Genomic DNA, 18,245 nt, shown 5'->3' on the forward strand with positions numbered 1-18,245 from the left:
GTTCCATACGAGAAAGTCAAATTATTAATATGATCAAACTACGAATTGGGGAACATTGATCCAGCCCGCGTGAATGATGTACGTGTTTTGTATTATTAATCTTAGTGCATGGGAAAATGAAGAAAAGCTCCACTCGGAGAATGACGATTCCCCGCTCGCGTCATGCCGTCCAGCAGTGAGGAATGCTGTCTCCGAAAGGAAACAAAAATATAGCTTGCTAGTAGATTTTTCATATTTAGAGTATTGGTTGGATCAATTCTTCTGTTTCTTTTCTCCTTAGATGCAATTACAATGTCTCGACAATCGCATCCGGATTCTAACCTGCACCCCGTGGCCACTGGTGCGGCGTCCGCACTTGTCGCTGCCCATTCGTCTCCTAAGCCTCTAGTACTATACTCGGGCTGGTTTTGTCCGTTCGTTCAGCGTGTCTGGGCAGTCCTCGAAGAGAAACAGATCCCGTATCAGTATGTTGAAGTTAACCCGTACAATAAGCCAGACTCGCTCCTCAAAATCAATCCGCGCGGGCTCGTACCGACGCTGGAGATTGACGGAAAACCGCTGTATGAGAGTTGGGTCGTGATGGAATTCCTGGAGGATAGGTACCCTGACTTGGGGAACTCCTTGAGGAGAAGCGATATTTATGAGAGGGCAAAGGGTAGGATCTGGGGTGACTTCGTGGGAAGTATGTTGGGTTCATCACTCTTGCTTTGAAAGTTGTATACTAACAGTCAGGTGCAGGCAGAATTATACCATCTTTCCACCGCTTTCTGCAACATCAGCCCATGTCCGACACCGAGAGTCTCTCCTCTAAGCGTCAAGAGCTGCTCAGTCACCTGAGGCAGTTCACACAAGCCATGGATCCTGTCGGCCCTTACTTCTTCGGCTCCGATCCAAGCTTAACGGACTTCATGCTGGCGCCATGGGCTGTCCGTCTATGGGTCTTCGACCACTTCAAAGGTGGACTTGGGATTCCCGAAGAGGGGCAAGGCGGCAAGGACGAAGAGATATGGCGGAGATGGAGGTTTTGGCTGAAGAATATCAGCGAGCGAAGGAGCATGGTTCAGACTCTGAGTGATAGGGAGCACTATCTGCCGATTTACGAAAGATATGCGAACGATGAGGCCCAAAGCGAACTGGCAAAGGCGACGAGAAGTGGGCGGGGGGTACCGTAGGAGTACTTGCTTATGAAAACGAGGTTGAAAATCTCTCGCATCATCTCCACTCTTTCATGCTAGGGTATCATTTCATGCAACACGATTGTTCTACGTTTCCGAGTCCTGTGAGACGACGGCCTCGCTCACGTGGGTTTCAGCGGGTGGAACCACCTCGGGCTCTTCCTCGCGATATGCCTCTCGCTATCCCGCTTGCCCTTGGGAGTCCGCGGCCTCTAGTTCCCGCCGTCGTGCCTCCTCTGGTAGATCCTCTGGCACCTCGTGTCGCCGGTGCCGGGGTCGAGAATTTGCTCGAAGCTTTTGAGCTTGTAGGCGGGTTCTCTACGAAACTCGTGTCCGTGGTCCTGGACAAGCGCTGATTAGCATATCAGGTCCAGTTATTTCTCATCGTGAATGACCCACAGGAAAGTTGCATCGACATCGTCTCTTCCGCCACCAAGTCCCGTAATCCCGCTCGCGGGCGTTCCCGAGGCAAACGCGCCCCTTGCCGCTCTTTCGAAGCTCTCTTTGACGGGTCCCTCCACGAAGTCAACGCAGAATGCGTTCATATTCAGGCCATATAGGAAGCTGGCGAAGCTTTCGCTGAACCTGGCCAAACTCTCGTGCATGAGCTGTAAATGCATAAAGTTTGCCTCCAGATCTGCCATGCCATCGCTGAACTCGGCAAATTGCGGTTCCAGGGCGTCCAGCGGATTGGAGTACAGTGCCTGTGAAGCGTTTTGGCTATTGCGAAGTGAGGATCGAGACGAAGGACGAAGAGGGGTGGTGGGCCGTGAAGGAATGCGTGTGCGCGAGGCGCTACGTGAGCGTGTTCGGCTTCCGGCACCAAAAGAGCCGGTAGGCGGTGGGTTTGTGGGTGTCGTCGATGTCATATTTTATCCTCGCGGTGTTGGAAGATCCTTCGCCGTCTCTTGGTGTGTCAATACGCGTTGTGCACGTAAACATACATGTACGCGACGTCAGCCAGGGTCCAGTGGGTATTCTATGCTTGGCATAAAACGCCACAATATGAAGTTCGCGGCTTTTGTCCAGACGAGCTATATGCACGTCAAAGCAATTTTTGTGTCGATAAAGGTTTCCTAGACGCCCTTTCGACATCATGGGAGAGATAAAGACACCTACGGCTTACACGTATGAGTGAATTTTCCACCCGAACTTGAGCTGAATGTCTCTTGATGGAACAAAGTTTAACCTTACAGCCGTTGCAGAACAATTTCGAATAATGAAGTCCCTCTGGGTGTAATCAGCTCCCCTTTCAGAATGCAGATCAATCCAGAGATTAAAATTAGTTCCTTGTAAAGCTTTCCGCTCAGGACTATTCTAAACACATCACTAGACTCCAAAGAAATGTCATTATGTGCTGAATGAGGCGACGTTGTCTTAAGATGGGCCTTCTGGATAAGACGATGAAGTAATTGCTGGTCTTCTTAGGTGCCAAATGTCCATTCTGGATTATGAAAGACGGGACACCTTTTGATGCCTGCTACAGGCATAAGACGGCTGTGCTCTTTGCGCTTACATGAGGCTTTAGGATCTCTTTCGTCCTCTTCGAAATGGCAATCAATCATGTCAGAGCGTGTGACGTTGCATCTATATCTGAGCTTGCGACCAGTAACACTTGCTAGATCACAGCGCATATCTTTTTTGATCCGCAATCCACGTACATCCATGTGAATTTCACAAATGCGCCTTAATTTGCACAGCTGGCGGTTGACAAGGACATTCCAGGGCGCTGGCGAGGTGTCACATGATTTGGATTCTTTCATTGTGCGGACGAAACGAATTTGTGTGTTAGTCTGCTTATGTTGGATTTTAGAAACGTTTTCGTCCCCGATCGGTATGAAATTGCCTAGCTGCTAAGTGGTGCAGCATTGTAAAAGCCGAACTGGCCCATCTGGGGAGAGTACAAGGTCAATACGGTTAGTCACGGATATAAGTCAAAACCTTCCTGGTCTTTTCCCAGTATTTGATCATCGTTTTCCAAACCTTTGTGCAACTAGACCGGTTTGGTCAACTGAATCAATAGTCCTCACAGAAACTATACCGTAAATGCTGACCATCGCATGATTTGAATACCTTATATGCTTACCCATGTCTTAGATGACATACACATTGTGGATCACTGCATTTCGATACTGAGTGCATTTCGTTCATAGGCTCGTGCTGACCCCAAACTTGGCTACTTAAACCGTAGCCAAGCTTGCAAACTTCTGATTCACATGAGATATTAAGCCCGCCTCAATCAGTGTTCTATTAAATATTTATGACTGAACGTTAGCTCACTCGCAAAGCGTGCGGTTTACACGGGCATCATGCACTCAGGAGTGAATAGCGATTTGACAGTCTCAAGCTTAAAGTCCTTCGCCCCACTTCTTGTGTTTCTCGCTGTACTATCTCGGCTACTCTACAACTACCTGCAACTTCGTAGCATACCTGGACCCATACTTGCGGGTTCGACAAATCTCTGGCGAGCTTATCTCCAATCCCGAGGAAAGCTCAGAGAAAGGATAATCTCGCTTCATGATCAATACGGTCCAGTGGTCAGATATGGTGTCAATATGGTCAGCATTCGAGATGCGAGTGTGATTCAACAAATATATACGACAGGAAAAGGCTTCACCATTCACGACAGCTATAGCACCCTGCTAGGAATTGACAAAGATGGAAAACCAGTTGAGTCCCTTATCACAGTGAAGGATGAATCCAAGCATGGGCAGATGAGAAGAGCCATCGCCAACGCCTTCACTGTAACGAGTGTGGGCGAGATGGAGAGCATATTTGACGAGAGCATCACGCAGCTCCTTCACGTGCTACATCAGCGAGTTGAAAGGCGACAAAGCTTGGACATAACGAGGCAGATCGCATGGTACTCACTTGACAACGCAGCAAAGATGGTGTTTAGTGAAGATGCGGGCTGTCTGCGGACGGATAGCGACGCTCAGGGACTGGGAAAGATGATCCAATCGCGATTCATGCACTGGGGGACTTGGTCGGCCATCCCGGAAGTCGAGCGCCTAGTTTATCGCAATCCGATAGCACTCCGGCTCGCAAATAGTCAGCCAGTCGAGTTTTCCCGCAAGGCCGCGGCTCGATACGCAGACCGGATCGCCAAACCATGGATGTCAACCGAGCCTGATTTACTCAACCGCTTGATCGAAAGTGCTGAGAGACATCCGGACGTGTTGAATGCCAAGGGTATGATGGGCGTCATCATGTCGACCATCTCGGGCGCCGCTGACACCACAGCGGCGACGCTGGTTGCGATCTTGTACTACCTCATCGTGAATCCAGATGCACGCTTGAAGCTTGAACGCGAACTGACAGAAGCAAGAGTGACGCTTCCTATCCCAATGTACAAGGAAGTACGTCATCTTCCATATTTAGATGCTGTGGTTAAAGAAGCCATGCGCCTCTTTTCCCTGGTGAACTGGCCACTGGAGCGCCGCGTGCCACCAGGAGGCATGATTTACCAGAACTACGTGTTACCCCCAGGCACGTCCGTGGGCGTTTTTCCGGCCGCGCTGTATATGGATCGGTCGACATTTGGCTCTGACGTTGAAGCTTTCCGACCCGAGCGTTGGCTTTCGGGTGATGGGGAGACGACGCGAAAAATGGAAGCCAGTTCTCTCGGTTTCAGTCGTGGAAAAAGGGTGTGCTTGGGGCAAAATATCGCTACCATGCAGTTGAAGAAAGTTATTCCAACCTTGTTCCTGAACTTCACCATCGAGCTACAAGATGACAGTCAGGTATTGGATGCAGATTTCACCCCCGCAGTAGCGTTTGTCAAACCGTTATTTGTTAGTTTAAGCCAAAAATAATAAATCAGAGAGCTCGTAAGAAGTGGGCAGAGTTAAGGGTCATTCGTTTCGTTTCTGTTCAGAACCATAATGAAGACATGAATGGGTGACTCTTACGTTCAGTCAGTGAGATTCTTTTACCTTGCAGATGTGGAATGAAAGAGCGTCTCAATGAACAGAAATTCTGTGCCTTATCATAGTTCAAATCCAAAGCCTTATTTTTCTTCAAAGGGCTGCGTTTACAGTCGATGACCATTATTTTGTAACCTAAGATAATTCTCACAATGACAAGATTGGGTTAGAAGAGCGATAGACTTCTAGTAAATACCTGATATCTATCCCTAAAGTTGAAGATGCACTCTAGATTGTCTTGAAAGAACCTCTCAGCCATGGATTGTAACACAGCCCTCGCTCGAAGCTGACCCAGCCCACTTTGTGCACAGCGTACAACTCCTTCAATCGAAGGTAATCAAAAGAATGGCATTGCTTTCCACTGACGTTATAGCTGAGCTCCATAAGAGGATCCTGACTTTATCAAGTCCAGCTCAAGCGGTAGACGCGGTACAATCACTCAGCATTCTAGTTTAAGCCTTGAACTTGCTCGCGTCATGGATCCGGGACAAAAGCGACTCTGTGCGACATGTTAGCCTCTCTGGTGTCTTTCAATCTGTCCGTGAATGAAGACGTCTTCTCGATCATATCAATGTTCCTCGGACAGGTACAACGTCGTTTTTATACTTCAGGTTGCTCGTAAAACATCATTGAACAAAAAAGAGCGGGTCAGTAAGAACGTGAAGACAGTCAGGCTCGTCAAAAAAGCCACTGATGCACAGTATGACATACAAGCGTATCAATGTCACCGTTGCCGAGATATCTACAAAACTCTAAGATGGAGACTCTCAGATGGGTGTCAGTGTATAAAAGACTGGAGCTTCATTGGCTGAACTTCGAGCACAACGTATAGCCCCATTTGAAGCAGAAAGTTTAATGTCTTACTTACCCTTCGGCGGCATAAAGCAGGAACTACTTATAAAACAAAGACCACAAACATCTAACAGTGGCTTTAGTCGTAACAATCAAGAGAGTATATCTAGAGCCTGGACAAGTTGTATTCCTTGCGCAGAATCAGCTCTCTACTGATATCTACCACATACTGAGTGTCATAATCCTAACAAAACAGTTCACAACGGTAGTAGCTTCTCATCTGCAGTCCGGAAATGTTCTTTAGCGGTTCCGATGCAAACACCTTTTTTACTAAGGCTGTCCAACGAATCAAGGCTCAACCCAAATTCAGCCCTCCACATGTTATTCGGAAATTTTCCTTGAATTTATTGAAAGGAAATGTGCGCCGGAACACTGAAGTCAAATGCCGAATATATGGGTAAGATAGAGCGCAAGGTTTGAGGGGATGAAATAAGTCGGCCGACAATGTTCTGCCTTTACTTTGTTATCGGTTTGATTGTTTAACAAAGAAGGATCGCGAGGTCTTACTTGCTCCATGGATGAAGGATTGGAGGACGTAGGCAGAGGATTGTGCGTTGAACTCAAGTCCAAGGCTTCCGTTTATGCCTTGCGCTTTATGTGAGAGCAAGTTGAGCTTTGAAACACCAATGCAAATTGTGAGCAGTCGTAATATAGCCTTCGACTTACATTGCTTCTAAACTTCTCATATAAGATGTCAGCAGCCGCAATCATCGTTTCCTAGGTCAGCTGAATTACAGAATTGATGAAACGTAGGCCTTGGAAACGTATGAAATTGGTGCACTTCAATCGTCCGGCTACGGATACACCATAAATACAGATGTCTGTAATTTACATCTTGAATATCATTCACCAAAAGAAAGTAACGCAAAGCCCGAATAATGTCAACTTGAGCAGCTTCACGAGATGGGTTCAGGAGTGCACTAGGAGATGAATGCGGGCTTGTGGCTGCTTAAACAGTGTCGCGGTGCTTTTGAACTTCTAAGAAGCCCTGAATGGACCAGGAATCATGAATAGACCGGGAGCTGGCAAAAAGGGAAAAACTTTTGAGCGATGTAAAGTGACGTTGTGACTGGAAATCGGAAAGGTAGCAAAAAAATGGGGTTCGGAATCGAACCAACGGTCTTCTACACGCTTGTTAGCCTTCCCAAAGTCCAAGGTAATGAAGTATTTTTAAACGAGACGAGGCGATAAAGCAAAGGAGAGCGAGCGAGCAGGCCAGAGCACCCCGAAGGGCGACAGGCTAAGGATCCTTTTTGGATTATATGGGCTTATCGATTCCCTTGAGTTGATAGACACTACGATGTTGGGGTAGTCTCTATCATCCACCTAGCAATGGTAGAGGCTCTAAATAGTAATACAATATCCAGAAATAAGCAGGGCCATACATCCATCGTTACACAGCAGTGTTCACGACGACATGGTGGCACTGCAGATGATCTCAACGGCGTGGTCCAAATATGGTAGTGTGGGAGTGCTTTTTCAGGCGCGTACCACAGACCTGTCCTAGTGGCAATCGATATCCTCGGTGACACAACACAAACAATGGCGACATCCGCTATGGCCATGGAAAACAGCATTCGGTTCAAGACTGAGATGATGTTCCATAACAGCCTCTATTATTTGTAACGAATACTGAAGCCCGAGCACGCCGAGATGCGGTTTTGTGGCTACGGAACAACTTTGGCAGACAGAGTGCTAGCAACAACGTCATGAAGCACTGTATCTATAGTTCACCATTCCGTTTCGATCCTCTGCGCAATCTGGCATGGGCTCGAGAACGAATAGCAGGAGAGCCCTCATTCGCTTGGCCAAAAGTAGCCGGGTTCGTTGGATCAAGAAGAGGAACACGCTTTCATCCAGACCTTGTCTTCAGCTACGCAGTCATCATCTTGTAACTGCCAATCCGAAAATAAGAGTAAGTTGCTTTTATATCTGACGGCACGAAGCAGGTGTTCTTATACGGCCTCGTGCAGAACCATCAACCCATACAAGGCTGTCAATACTGATAGAAGCTTTTTGGAGACAGTACAGGACTCTCTCAGCAACGTTAATGCAGCGTACGGCAGGCAAACATAACACCTCTCAACGAAGGAAGAACACAAGGCAAACGCCTCCAGCGGACTCAAATGTAGTGGTGAAGTCGAAGCTATGGAAGCAGTTCTGATGAGCATTGTGTTTTGCTCGTAGGTCTCGATTTGTGGTTGATTTGATAAAGAGCATTCTTTCGCACACATCAACTTTGATTATGAGAGCAAACAGATTCCATATCACAGCTCTTTAAGGTACGATGGCTTTTGCGGTGACCAAGGTACCTGGAAGTAGACAACCGTCACAAAGTTGAGTGTTACGAAGGGAGAAGCGTGCCTTTTACCATGCCGGAAGATCACCAGCAAAACATGTTTCAGTTCCCATGTTTGGTATCTAGTATGATGAACATTAGTGTTTCCAAAGTGCAGAGGTACCATGGCTAACGATTCTTTATGTAGCCGCAATTTCAAGACGCAAAGATTCTCCACGCATTTCTAAGTCGCAACTGAAGAACAAAAAAGCGCATAACCTCTCCGTAAAAGGGCCTGTTTTGAAAAACTAGAGCGGCTGTGTAGTGATAAGTTTGCCGAACGCGCAAAAATAGTATGAAGCAAACGCTCAAGTTGAACAAATATGGACTGCGGCTTTGTACCTCCTCAAATTCTCAGATTCTTCTATCATCAGACGTCGCTCGGTTGAATTGGAAAACAAGAACTCCCTGACGCGGAAGGCGAATTATATCGCTGATAGCAAAGGCGGACAGAAACTGTGTTCAAGCACAGTTACGGGTTTTCATGCCAGAAAGCACTCTCGTCCACATTTTGAAAAGGCCACGGGCAAGCTCGATGCATAACAATGAATGTTGTGAAATTGTGCTCAGAAGACGGCCAAATTTTGTCGCAGAAGGGAAACCAAGAGCAAGGACCAATCCATACAGGACAAATTCGCAGGCCGAGGGCAGGTCGAATGCAGTGCCACTTGATTTTCAGAGGTATGCATTGTCATGGTCAATTGGGCCACTCATAACTATGCGCTCTTCAGCACTCTATGAGAGTGGAGCACAAAGCAAAGGAACTTCTTCCGCTCCTCGGAAAGACCAAAGATTCGACCAGAGTTCTGACTGCGTCGGAAACTCAATTACAGCATTCTTGTGAGCTTCCACGCGGTCACTAGTGAACGTATTAGACAACGAACAGCGAGCTCTCATGCCGCTAGTTGGTTCGCAGAAGATATGCAAAATTGCGGTCGACATAAAGCCCACAAAGCTACTGCCAGCAAGGTTGTACCAATTCATCCGCAGCTAATGACGAGTCGAGAACCATAATCTTATACCACGATTTTTGGCCATGATTAAGTTCGTTCTATCGTTCGACCTCCGTCTCAAATCGTTTAGTATAAACGTCTTCCAGGAGCTGAGACATGGGCGACTCAACCAAGCTCTTTCCAACCTCGAGAGGAGGGACCTATTCCAGCCCATTCCGGGCAAGGCCCATGTCTCAGCTCAAGCCATTCAGGCAGTCCATGGTTGATTCATTATCCTATCAATTCAGAATGGAGTTTGCCCAGTACCTTGGCCGGACGTAGCTTATTTCCGTCCCTTTGGGAGAAAATTTAGGCACACACACAACTAGAAAAGCGCCCAAGAAAGAGAATCCGATCTTTGCCATCATAAAACTTAGGTGTACGGCCTTCATCAGTTTGACAAAGGTGAACTAACCGGCCGTACTGTGTTCGGCTTCAGCGGGTTTCTAGGATGGCATCTTATATGCTGCGTAAACAAGTGTCGGCACCGAGATCTGAAGGCGCTCGTATGCCTCCTGTTGCTCGTTACCCCGGCTCCATCGCATGGCAAATGGGATCCAGTGGATGCAGCAAAACATATGGGCTTGTGAGGATTTGTATGTGCATCTCTACGGGGCCAGACACCGTGATCGAATGATAAATGCCCTGGAATCCGACGAGCCTAACTGTACGATACCGTGCCGGTAAGCAATATCACAGACAGGAAGAGCCACGGGCTTTTAGGATTGCGTATTGTGCTATCGAGGCAAAACAAGTAGAGCAGTGCTACAAGTTCCGCATGACCCTTTGCTCAACGTTTTCGGGTCCCTTGGTGAGTTCAAAGGGCCTCCAGTATCTGTTGCAAGCATTCTGTGCGCCCGAGTCCTCTAAGAGACATCATCCAGCGTACGCCATAGCCATCGCGTCCTCCTCTTGCATATTCTGCATGGGGTGTTAAGTGGGACCGCGTCGAGATCATAAAAAACGATCGCAAGGCCTGAGCTGGTCACGGGCCATGTTTTGACCCATCTTGATTCCTTTTCGCGGTCCTTCAAAGCGTTCAGGTTGGGTCCGAATAGAGGAAACGACAGGTGGTGTTGAGGACGTTGAACTATGTGGGGACCCTTGGCGGACTTGAATCCAAGGAGGCGCTACCACGAGGAAATCACGATCTTTCAAAATGCATTCAATGCCGGATGGTAACTATTTTGATGAAGACGAAAATAAAAGCTCCTGCTATGTACTCTGGCCATGAGAACCGGTCTATTGTCACTCTCGGATGGAGTTCGACCGGTCTCCTAGGTCTGCAAATTGCCGCGAAGAGGGGACACAGTCGCATGCTAAACTAGTACGACATTTAGTATGGGTCGGCGCTGTATGAACGTCGAAAGTCACCGTGCAATCCAAATTGACAACACGACTGCTCAAACGCGTATCTCCTTAGGAATTCCGCGCAAATGATATTGACTAAGAGCCGTTGGAATCGCGTTGTATACGGAAGAGCAAGATATATCTCAGCCAGCATCCGCTCGCGTATATGCCCGCATCTTTCAGCTATTGTTTGCTCCCCAGCCTAGTGTCGACGACTGTTTGACTTATGGTCTCAAGATACAAGGCCTTCTTGATCTATTCTACGTTGAGCTCTTTGCGAGGTTGCCACTTGAATCCGCGTATAGAATCACGTTATATGGCTATCTCGCTTACGCTGTGAACATCTCATTGTTATTCTTCTCATAACATGATTGAAGGATTTCATGGCAGCGACGATGATAGAGATGGGACCTTTTTTTGGAAGATTGCTCTACTCCCTGGCCTCAAGAACATGCTTTTGGACCTCTCTGCTTCCATCCTCGTTCATAACCAACTACTGGGGCCGCTTTAATTCACGATCGATTGGAGTTACCGCGATTATGAAGCCAGAGATTGCCTATACCACCCACGTAGATTTCTGACGAAGACGTCGATAGAGTTCCGATTGCGTATGTATGAAAGCTCCATCAGACGACAGCCCGGAGCTATGTTGAGATTGTCGACGTTTGACGGGAGAAAGAAAAGCCCGGATGGATGTAAAGAAACGAATTTCTCGACAGCTCACTCGAAACCAGTTGAAACTCAAATTCACGAAACGGAGACTGTCCGCTCGAAAGTCACTCTTCTCGACAAATCTTGGTTGTGCAGCATTAGGGAAGAAAAGAAACAAAATACAAATGAACGCAAAGGTTTCAAGTGAAAGTTGCAGATCGTGGCCCCCACGTATGACGAATCCAGTGGCATTTCCAAGAGCACAGGGACCCGCAATATTTCAACGGGATTACTCTCAAAAATAAGCTGTCCGAGTCTTCCCAGCGCAGTTTCTCCCCCGGAGGCGAAGCATGCGCAGCATCTTAGACTCAAAACGGAATACGGCGTAGTCAGCAGACCCGCGTATAAGAAAGAAATAAAAAATTAACCTGCCACGTACCGGTCCTGCAGCTTACGAGTCAGTCCTGGATGGTTCTGAAGGCTCGTAAAAGTTGCGATTTTCACATCCTGGAGGCGCGAATCACAACACGCTGAGCCGGCCGCCAAACTCGACCGATCATGTCGGAATACACGTCCAGTCGCGACGGCTTCCAGCGCGCGATGCAGTGGAGCCTGTCGGGCAAGCCCGAGGATGCGAAGCTATACGCCGAAGCCACAGGGACGCCGGACTTCTGCCACATTATGAACGGGCAGAAGCTTGAGGGTGACAGCTATGTTCAAGGCATTGCGGAATGGCGCGCCAAGAGCAGCGAGTATCATCCGGTGGTGTAAATACGTCCGGTTCATGTTGTGACCAGGTCCGTTCACCAGATCCTAGAAGCTAATTCATGACTTCTCGCAACGCTCAGGGAGGAATTTCTACGCGACGGCGATCAGCTAGCAGCACGCGTGACGGGAACGATCAAAGCCGACGGGGCGCATCTCTTCTTTGGGAGCTTCATGTTCGCGAAGATTGATGAGGCGAGCGGAAAAATGATGTGGCTTAAAGAGCGCTCAGTATGGGGACCCGTGGGTAAAGATCCTGAGCATGGAGTGAACTAAGAGCCCGTTGTAATCCGACGCTGTCACGTCTATTTCCAGCAAAAAGGAGCAAATATGAGGCACTGGAGTATGGGTTTTTCAAAAAAAAAAAAAAAAAAAAAAAAAAAAAAAAGTAAAAAAGTAAAAATAATTATAAAAAATAATTATGAAAAAGGAAACCTTCCACCTGTTGGCGTCACTGGGTGGAGTCGGCATGCACATAGACGAGATTCACTTCTTTTCTTTTCTTTTGCCAGAAGCTTGCTATTTCTCTCAGGGAGCATAGAGCAACAATTGTCAATCGCGATCTTATTTCTTTGTAAACTTTTCTCCTCTACACAGCCCGCAGCCATGGTGTTCGTCTCGAGGGTCAACCAACGGTCTATCATTCGCTGTACGGATTCACCCCTTGACTCCTCACATTTTCGCCTTCAGCTCCTCGAGCAGCTCCTTAAGCTGCGCCTGGTCGGGCTTCGTCATCGGCCAGCCAATGCCCAAGCCTTCCTCCTCGTTTGGTTTCGGTATCATATGGAAGTGCACGTGGTCCACCTGCTGATGAGCAAGCCTGCCATTGTTTTGCAAGATGTTGTAGTTTTCTGCGCCAGTCGCCTTCGCAATAGCCTTTGTGACTTGCAAGATCTCTGTGAGTTGGTCGTCGGGTATATCTGTGAGCTTGGCACCGTGGTGTTTCGGAATGATCAGCTGCCGAGGGTTAGGAATTTTGCACTGGCGCACGGGAAGCTTTATGCAAACATACCGAGTGGCCACGACTGAGGGGCATGATATCGAGGAAGGCGAGAGTCTTGTCGGACTCGAAGAGCTTGAGGGAGGGGATTTCACCTGGGTGTCTGCGTCAGTTTACCTTGATGGGCCAATTGGCGCACGAGTAAGCGCGTGCATACCCTTGATGATCTTGCAGAAGATGCAGGAAGCCGCCATACTTTTGCTGTGCTGGACAGAGGTCTGTGAATAGATTCTGATTCTTGGATAGTTCTAGCTTTCCGGAACGAAGCTCTCGATGCTTGGACGACGGATGACGATAGATTACCCCGCCACGCTTACCCCTGGAGTAACTTTGGGCCCAAAGCGGTATAGCGCGGAAGTCGGTGTCTACGCCGTTGCCAGACTGCCGATGGAAGCAAAGCCGCAAGAAAGTTATTTGCTCGTTTGGCTATTGTTCTTCGAGCCATCCCTTTACTGGAGTTTCCAGAGATCAGATTCAAAATTGGCGTAGCACCTGAACTCGTTGCTCAGACCCTTTGCGTGGACAATCTCAAAGGTGGTGGTTTCGACGCCAACCTTTGCATAGAGCTTATGTATCAAGGTTTCCATGCGCTCTCCAGTGCACACAATGAGCTTGAGTCTGTGCTGGTCAGTATCTGGACCTGTGCATGGCCAGGCCCGGGCAAGCCAGCGCACAGTCAACGCAGCCTTGGTCTGACAGTCCTCACTCAGAAAAGGAGGGTCGCAGATGATGGCGTCGAACTGTCCCTTGAGCTCGACAGGAAGCTTGATGGGCTGCTCGAAGTCGTACTTGACAAACTCCTTGAAGACGCCAAAGCGGTCGTCGAACTCGAGCAGCGTGAGCTGTGGTCGCAAGGCCTGGGCTTGCTCGGCGAGTTGATTCTTCAGTTGAAGGAACACGCTTGGGGCTGACACGACGGCGATTCTGGTATCCGACCTGGCACCGAGCAGCAATTGCTGGGCGAGTTTCGAGGCCGTCTCGTCGTTGTACCAGAATTGGCTTGCGTTCCAGTCCTCGGTGAATGCGTCCATGGAAAGCGGTTTCTTGCCGTCGAACTCATCTTCTGCCTGAGCCTTAAGATCCTCGAAGGCTTTCTGTCTGGCATCTCGTTCGCTGTAGAACTCTTTCAGGATGTCCAACGTAGCTGCGGACAGCTGACTAGGACTTTTGTTAGCCACACATGTACTCCAGCGATCGCAGCGGAAGAACCCACGGAACATCGTCGTCCTCCATTTTTTCTTCTGTGATTTGCACTTCCTTCCAAGGCACAAATTCCCGTTTCGACAGCTTTTCCACTAGCAGCTCAACGGGAGCAGAAAAAAAGTCCGATTCTGGATAAAATTACAAAACGCGCACTAATCCTTTTTAAGACTAGTTTTATCTGACGTCGCTTCAACTCGTACATCCTCGGCTCGTCATCACAGAGGCAGCAAGGTTACAAATACAATGTGATGAACCTTCTGAGGCAGACAGCGCGCACTGCTGTCATGGCTGCCAAACTGCCTGCCTTACCTGAGGTGGAACGGGTCAGCCCGAAGGTGATACGGATTTTGGGCGGGAATCCGAGCAAGTTCACGCTGCAAGGTTTGTTTCTCTGCGCACCCTTTTTTTTTTCTTGATATGCTCATGCCCATGTTGAATTTTGAATTGATGGCATGGAAGGACGGGGCTGACTTCGGCCGTCCAGGCACGAACACGTATCTCATCGGACAGGGGCCGAAGAGGATACTGCTGGACACGGGCGAGGGCAAGCCGCAATGGTTTGAGACGCTGAAAAAAGTGTTGTCAGACGAGGGGGCCAGCTTGGAGGCGGTGCTGGTGTCGCACTGGCACCCAGACCATATCGGCGGCGTCAAGGACGTGCTGACGCTGTCCCCGGCTCCAAGGGTGTACAAGAACGAGCCCCAAGAGGGCATGCTGAACATCGAGGACGGGCAGAAATTCTGGGTCGAGGGCGCAACGCTCCGGGCGTTTCACTCGCCCGGACACACGACGGACCACATGGCGGTGATCCTCGAGGAGGAGGACGCCATGTTCACGGGCGACAACATACTCGGCCACGGCACTGCCGTCTTCGAGGACTTACAGGTCTACCTCGACAGTCTGCAGAAGATGTCGACTGCTGTTTCCGGACGGGGCTACCCGGGTCACGGAAGCATCATCGACAACGTTCAGACGAGAGCAAACGAGTACCTGGCGCACCGCGCGCAGCGCGAACGTGAGGTGCTCGGTGTGCTCACACAGAACCCGCATGGCCTGACTGTTATGGAGATGGTGAAGATTATTTACAAGGACGTGCCGGAGAACTTACATCTGCCCGCGAGTAAGGGTGTGCTGCAGGTGCTGTGGAAGCTACAGGATGAAGGGAAGGTGAGCATCGATGACGATACGGAGAGGTGGAGTTTGCAGGAGAAGGCTTCACTGTAGGTCCTTGCCTCGCCTGTGACGCGTTTCGACGCATCTTGTTCATTTCGAACGAGTTGCTTTTTCTTTTCTTTCTTTTCTTTTTGGAAATGAGCGTTTCTGCATTATATTTAAAATCAATTGCCCCTGCTCGCTATGGAAACTGCCCAGACCCATTACAATCAGCTGACAAGCTTTCTCCGTAGCAACACGGCTTAGATTATGCGCGATCACCAAATCTACGCTCGCCCTCGCTATCCCATATACTATCTTTAGATTTCCATCTATGTCAATCGTGATCTCGCCCGTACTCCCAACGCCTCCACGTAATCTGAGTCAACGGTCGATCACACACAAGACTTGCATCGCATTGCTGACATCATAAGAACCAAGAATGCTTTAACGAACGTTGGTTCTATTGCGGGTATCAATGCGTGAAAATAGACATTATCATCTAATGAGTGCCACATGCTATGGTGTTAGATCTGGCAGGACCGTGGTTGTCGGACGCTCTTTAAATTCTGGTCGTGTAATCGCTTCTCCACCATTCGATCACAAACGATGGTACGTCACTTTCAGACATCGCCTTTCCTCTCCTGCTGTGGGATGGGGACTCTGCCTTCCCGTCGAATCGTGAGGTACTCGTGCACGATGAGCGGCGTGACAAATAGTTGCAGCACGAACAGCGGAACTAGATTCCACTTCCAGCCGTTCGTGATGCGCTTCATGCGCGCGATGTCACCGCGGGTCGCCCAGGGGATGCTGGCGCCGTCAACAACGACGCTGTCGCTGTCTGTAGGAATAAAGTGAAGGTCGTCCAAGATCGCGCCGTACCAGGTCTGCGGGACCCACTTGTCTTTCGGGTAGCGGATCGGCGAGGACAGACCAGACAGGTCGATAACTTGGCCAGATGTGCTGTTGGTGACGTTGAAGGTATAGCCCAGTGCGCCAGTGGTGAGCAGGAAGGAGAGGACGCAGAGGACGACCCAGGTGGTCAGCAAGGCCATATAAAGCCTCGGGAACTGGTTCAGATTGTTAGCCCGCATTTTGTCCAGGGCTCGAGAGCTGATGGGGGGGGAAACGTGCCACTCTTTGCAGCACACCTCGGAGCGTGAGAAGCAAAAAACCGACGATGCCCACCAAAATCAATGCCGTGCCCGCTGCGCCGTTGCTGGTGTGGCCTTGATCTACCATCATACCGGCGGGTTTGCCCTTGAGAATGACGGCCTGGCCGTTGTCGCCGCGCACGTTCATCGGGTGATCTCTATGCAGGTATGCGACCGTAGCGGCAATGAAGCTCATCTCGATAAGCGCATCGACCATCATGATTGCCATGAGAAAGTACAGGACGGCGCGCGTGGGAAGCGAAGAGAGCGCCATGTTTGGTGTCGGCACCAACGAACGCTGTTAGATGGAAACCAGAAAGCCCCCACAGCCATTGCGGGAAGCTCACGATTATATATTATATCTCGACTACTGGTCTCGTTTAAAAAAGGCAGGCCGGTCAGCCCAGACTGGTGGGAGCTTTTCCCAGCAAGATCGGCCAGGGAGGCTTGTGAACATGGCGACGAGCAGCGCAGCGAATAATAGCGTCGGTGAGCGTCAGCGCTAGCGGCGAGACAGTCCTGTGCGCTGTCTCTCAGGACAGGCACGGATACGGGCAAAGCTATGACCTAGATCCACACATAAGGCATTCAAAGCCGCAGTGAGCTCTTGGCCCTTTCTTACTTGCGATCCGCTCCAGGACAACACAGCGCCGTGCGTTTCTTCCTTTGGCGTGCTAGTTGGTGATATGCGGCGAGGCATGTCCTTTGCTACCTCACCAAGGTCTCACCGGGGATTCGATGGGATCAATGCATCAAGCCTCGCCGCTCCGCACGCTTGACTGCCGGTCGCTTAGCATGGGTTGAACAGGCCGGCCTCACAGATCACTGCGGAGTCGTCTTGGCTACCCAGGGTTTGCACAACGTCGTGCTGTAGTTGTTCATCTCCCGTTGCTTGTTCTCGCCACACCTTGCGGAGAGGGCTGTTGCGTTGTTTTTTTTTGCTGCTGCTGCTGCTGCTGCTGCTGCCGCCGCTGCGTCTACTCCTGTATTTGTTCCTGCGATGTCGCCTGTCCCGACCTGCGAAAATGGAATCCCAGCAGCAGGACAAATCCCTTGCATACAAACTGAAGTTACCGACGATCCAGCGGAAGCACGGCTGAGTTGGACACGCCCACGCGGAGAGCACAGAGAGAGCGCGACAACAGAGAGCCGCGAGAGACGGTGTGGATATGTGTGTACTTGATTGCATGTGACAGCGGACCTGGCCCCCAGCACGATCTTGTGCCCAAAATAAGAACAGGCATAGAAAGAATAAGAAACAAGTTTGCGCTGATCTGCCGACCAAGGTCTTTGGCTTGCTCAACCCACACGATTCTGTGCTGTGCGCGTTCTCCGTGTTCTGAGTGGGCTGAGCTGGCCTTTTCCCGGTGCGAGCCTTTCGCGTGTAGCCATCGAGCTTGTCCATGCTGGGGACACGTAATGCGACCTTGGATATCGATATTTATACTTCGTGCACTTCGTACACGTACATTGTCCTTCAGAAGGGCCCCCACGCTGGGGCCGAGGGCCTTCTTCACGTCTCGTCGATTTGCAACACCTCTGCGAGCGCCGGGCTGTTCGGGGCCGTGTCCAGCGTCTTCCTTTCAATATCCCATGCGATCGGACCCGGCGATCGGCTTTAGCGATGCTACAAACACGATGTACGACAAAGTCCGACATGGGGAAATGGATCGATCCGCGCGAGAAA

General features: G+C 49.7%; 8 protein-coding genes across 9 annotated transcripts; 4 read left to right on the forward strand and 4 right to left on the reverse strand.

Annotated features, from left to right (window-relative positions):
- Positions 1 to 149: 149 nt before the first annotated feature.
- Positions 150 to 2,094, reverse strand: PV09_08087 (uncharacterized protein). Its single transcript, XM_016361940.1, has 2 exons — positions 1,575 to 2,094; positions 150 to 1,516 (listed from the first exon to the last, which is right to left on the reverse strand). The coding sequence occupies exons 1-2, from the start codon at positions 2,042 to 2,044 to the stop codon at positions 1,309 to 1,311; spliced, it is 678 nt and encodes a 225-aa protein (XP_016210246.1). The 5' UTR covers positions 2,045 to 2,094; the 3' UTR covers positions 150 to 1,308.
- PV09_08088 (uncharacterized protein) lies at positions 203 to 1,228 on the forward strand. Its single transcript, XM_016361941.1, has 2 exons — positions 203 to 682; positions 739 to 1,228. Exons 1-2 carry the CDS (start codon positions 292 to 294, stop codon positions 1,170 to 1,172), a joined length of 825 nt encoding a protein of 274 aa, XP_016210247.1. The 5' UTR covers positions 203 to 291; the 3' UTR covers positions 1,173 to 1,228.
- Positions 2,095 to 3,354: 1,260 nt separating the features above from the next.
- On the forward strand, positions 3,355 to 5,156 carry PV09_08089 (uncharacterized protein). Its single transcript, XM_016361942.1, has one exon. The coding sequence runs from the start codon at positions 3,485 to 3,487 to the stop codon at positions 4,988 to 4,990; it is 1,506 nt and encodes a 501-aa protein (XP_016210248.1). The 5' UTR covers positions 3,355 to 3,484; the 3' UTR covers positions 4,991 to 5,156.
- Positions 5,157 to 11,609: 6,453 nt separating this feature from the next.
- Positions 11,610 to 12,405, forward strand: PV09_08090 (uncharacterized protein). Its single transcript, XM_016361943.1, has 2 exons — positions 11,610 to 12,051; positions 12,133 to 12,405. Exons 1-2 carry the CDS (start codon positions 11,843 to 11,845, stop codon positions 12,323 to 12,325), a joined length of 402 nt encoding a protein of 133 aa, XP_016210249.1. The 5' UTR covers positions 11,610 to 11,842; the 3' UTR covers positions 12,326 to 12,405.
- Positions 12,406 to 12,721: 316 nt separating this feature from the next.
- Positions 12,722 to 13,243, reverse strand: PV09_08091 (uncharacterized protein; the record flags this gene model as incomplete). The annotated part of the gene is made up of 3 exons (XM_016361944.1): positions 12,722 to 13,006; positions 13,062 to 13,144; positions 13,207 to 13,243. 3 exons carry the CDS (start codon positions 13,241 to 13,243, stop codon positions 12,722 to 12,724), a joined length of 405 nt encoding a protein of 134 aa, XP_016210250.1.
- A 255-nt stretch (positions 13,244 to 13,498) lies between these two features.
- On the reverse strand, positions 13,499 to 14,282 carry PV09_08092 (uncharacterized protein; the record flags this gene model as incomplete). Its single annotated transcript, XM_016361945.1, has 2 exons — positions 13,499 to 14,207; positions 14,263 to 14,282. The coding sequence occupies 2 exons, from the start codon at positions 14,280 to 14,282 to the stop codon at positions 13,499 to 13,501; spliced, it is 729 nt and encodes a 242-aa protein (XP_016210251.1).
- Positions 14,283 to 14,468: 186 nt separating this feature from the next.
- PV09_08093 lies at positions 14,469 to 15,959 on the forward strand. Of its 2 annotated transcripts, XM_016361946.1 has the most exons (3): positions 14,469 to 14,633; positions 14,737 to 15,472; positions 15,659 to 15,959. In XM_016361946.1, the coding sequence occupies exons 1-3, from the start codon at positions 14,501 to 14,503 to the stop codon at positions 15,669 to 15,671; spliced, it is 882 nt and encodes a 293-aa protein (XP_016210252.1). In that variant the 5' UTR covers positions 14,469 to 14,500; the 3' UTR covers positions 15,672 to 15,959. The 2 variants fall into 2 exon arrangements, with proteins under 2 accessions (XP_016210252.1, XP_016210253.1); XM_016361947.1 differs by having other exon boundaries at positions 14,737 to 15,959.
- PV09_08094 (uncharacterized protein) lies at positions 15,545 to 18,013 on the reverse strand. The gene is made up of 2 exons (XM_016361948.1): positions 16,539 to 18,013; positions 15,545 to 16,474 (listed from the first exon to the last, which is right to left on the reverse strand). The coding sequence occupies exons 1-2, from the start codon at positions 16,830 to 16,832 to the stop codon at positions 16,028 to 16,030; spliced, it is 741 nt and encodes a 246-aa protein (XP_016210254.1). The 5' UTR covers positions 16,833 to 18,013; the 3' UTR covers positions 15,545 to 16,027.
- Between the last annotated feature and the right edge of the window lie 232 nt (positions 18,014 to 18,245).

Source organism: Verruconis gallopava (genome assembly GCF_000836295.1).
Source record: "Verruconis gallopava strain CBS 43764 unplaced genomic scaffold supercont1.36, whole genome shotgun sequence".
Lineage (NCBI taxonomy): Eukaryota > Fungi > Ascomycota > Dothideomycetes > Venturiales > Sympoventuriaceae > Verruconis > Verruconis gallopava.

Bases quoted from the DNA above. Each gene is read 5' to 3' on its own strand.
- PV09_08088 (XM_016361941.1), top strand. From the start codon at position 292: ATGTCTCGACAATCGCATCCGGATTCTAACCTGCACCCCGTGGCCACT. The intron at 683-738 runs GTATGTTGGGTT...AGTCAGGTGCAG, and splicing joins CTGGGGTGACTTCGTGGGAA to GCAGAATTATACCATCTTTC.
- PV09_08087 (XM_016361940.1), bottom strand. From the start codon at position 2,044: ATGACATCGACGACACCCACAAACCCACCGCCTACCGGCTCTTTTGGT. The intron at 1,517-1,574 runs GTGGGTCATTCA...GCGCTTGTCCAG, and splicing joins GATGTCGATGCAACTTTCCT to GACCACGGACACGAGTTTCG.
- PV09_08089 (XM_016361942.1), top strand. From the start codon at position 3,485: ATGCACTCAGGAGTGAATAGCGATTTGACAGTCTCAAGCTTAAAGTCC.
- PV09_08090 (XM_016361943.1), top strand. From the start codon at position 11,843: ATGTCGGAATACACGTCCAGTCGCGACGGCTTCCAGCGCGCGATGCAG. The intron at 12,052-12,132 runs GTAAATACGTCC...CGCAACGCTCAG, and splicing joins AGCGAGTATCATCCGGTGGT to GGAGGAATTTCTACGCGACG.
- PV09_08093 (XM_016361946.1), top strand. From the start codon at position 14,501: ATGAACCTTCTGAGGCAGACAGCGCGCACTGCTGTCATGGCTGCCAAA. The intron at 14,634-14,736 runs GTTTGTTTCTCT...TCGGCCGTCCAG, and splicing joins GAGCAAGTTCACGCTGCAAG to GCACGAACACGTATCTCATC.
- PV09_08094 (XM_016361948.1), bottom strand. From the start codon at position 16,832: ATGGCGCTCTCTTCGCTTCCCACGCGCGCCGTCCTGTACTTTCTCATG. The intron at 16,475-16,538 runs GCACGTTTCCCC...AATCTGAACCAG, and splicing joins GAGGTGTGCTGCAAAGAGTG to TTCCCGAGGCTTTATATGGC.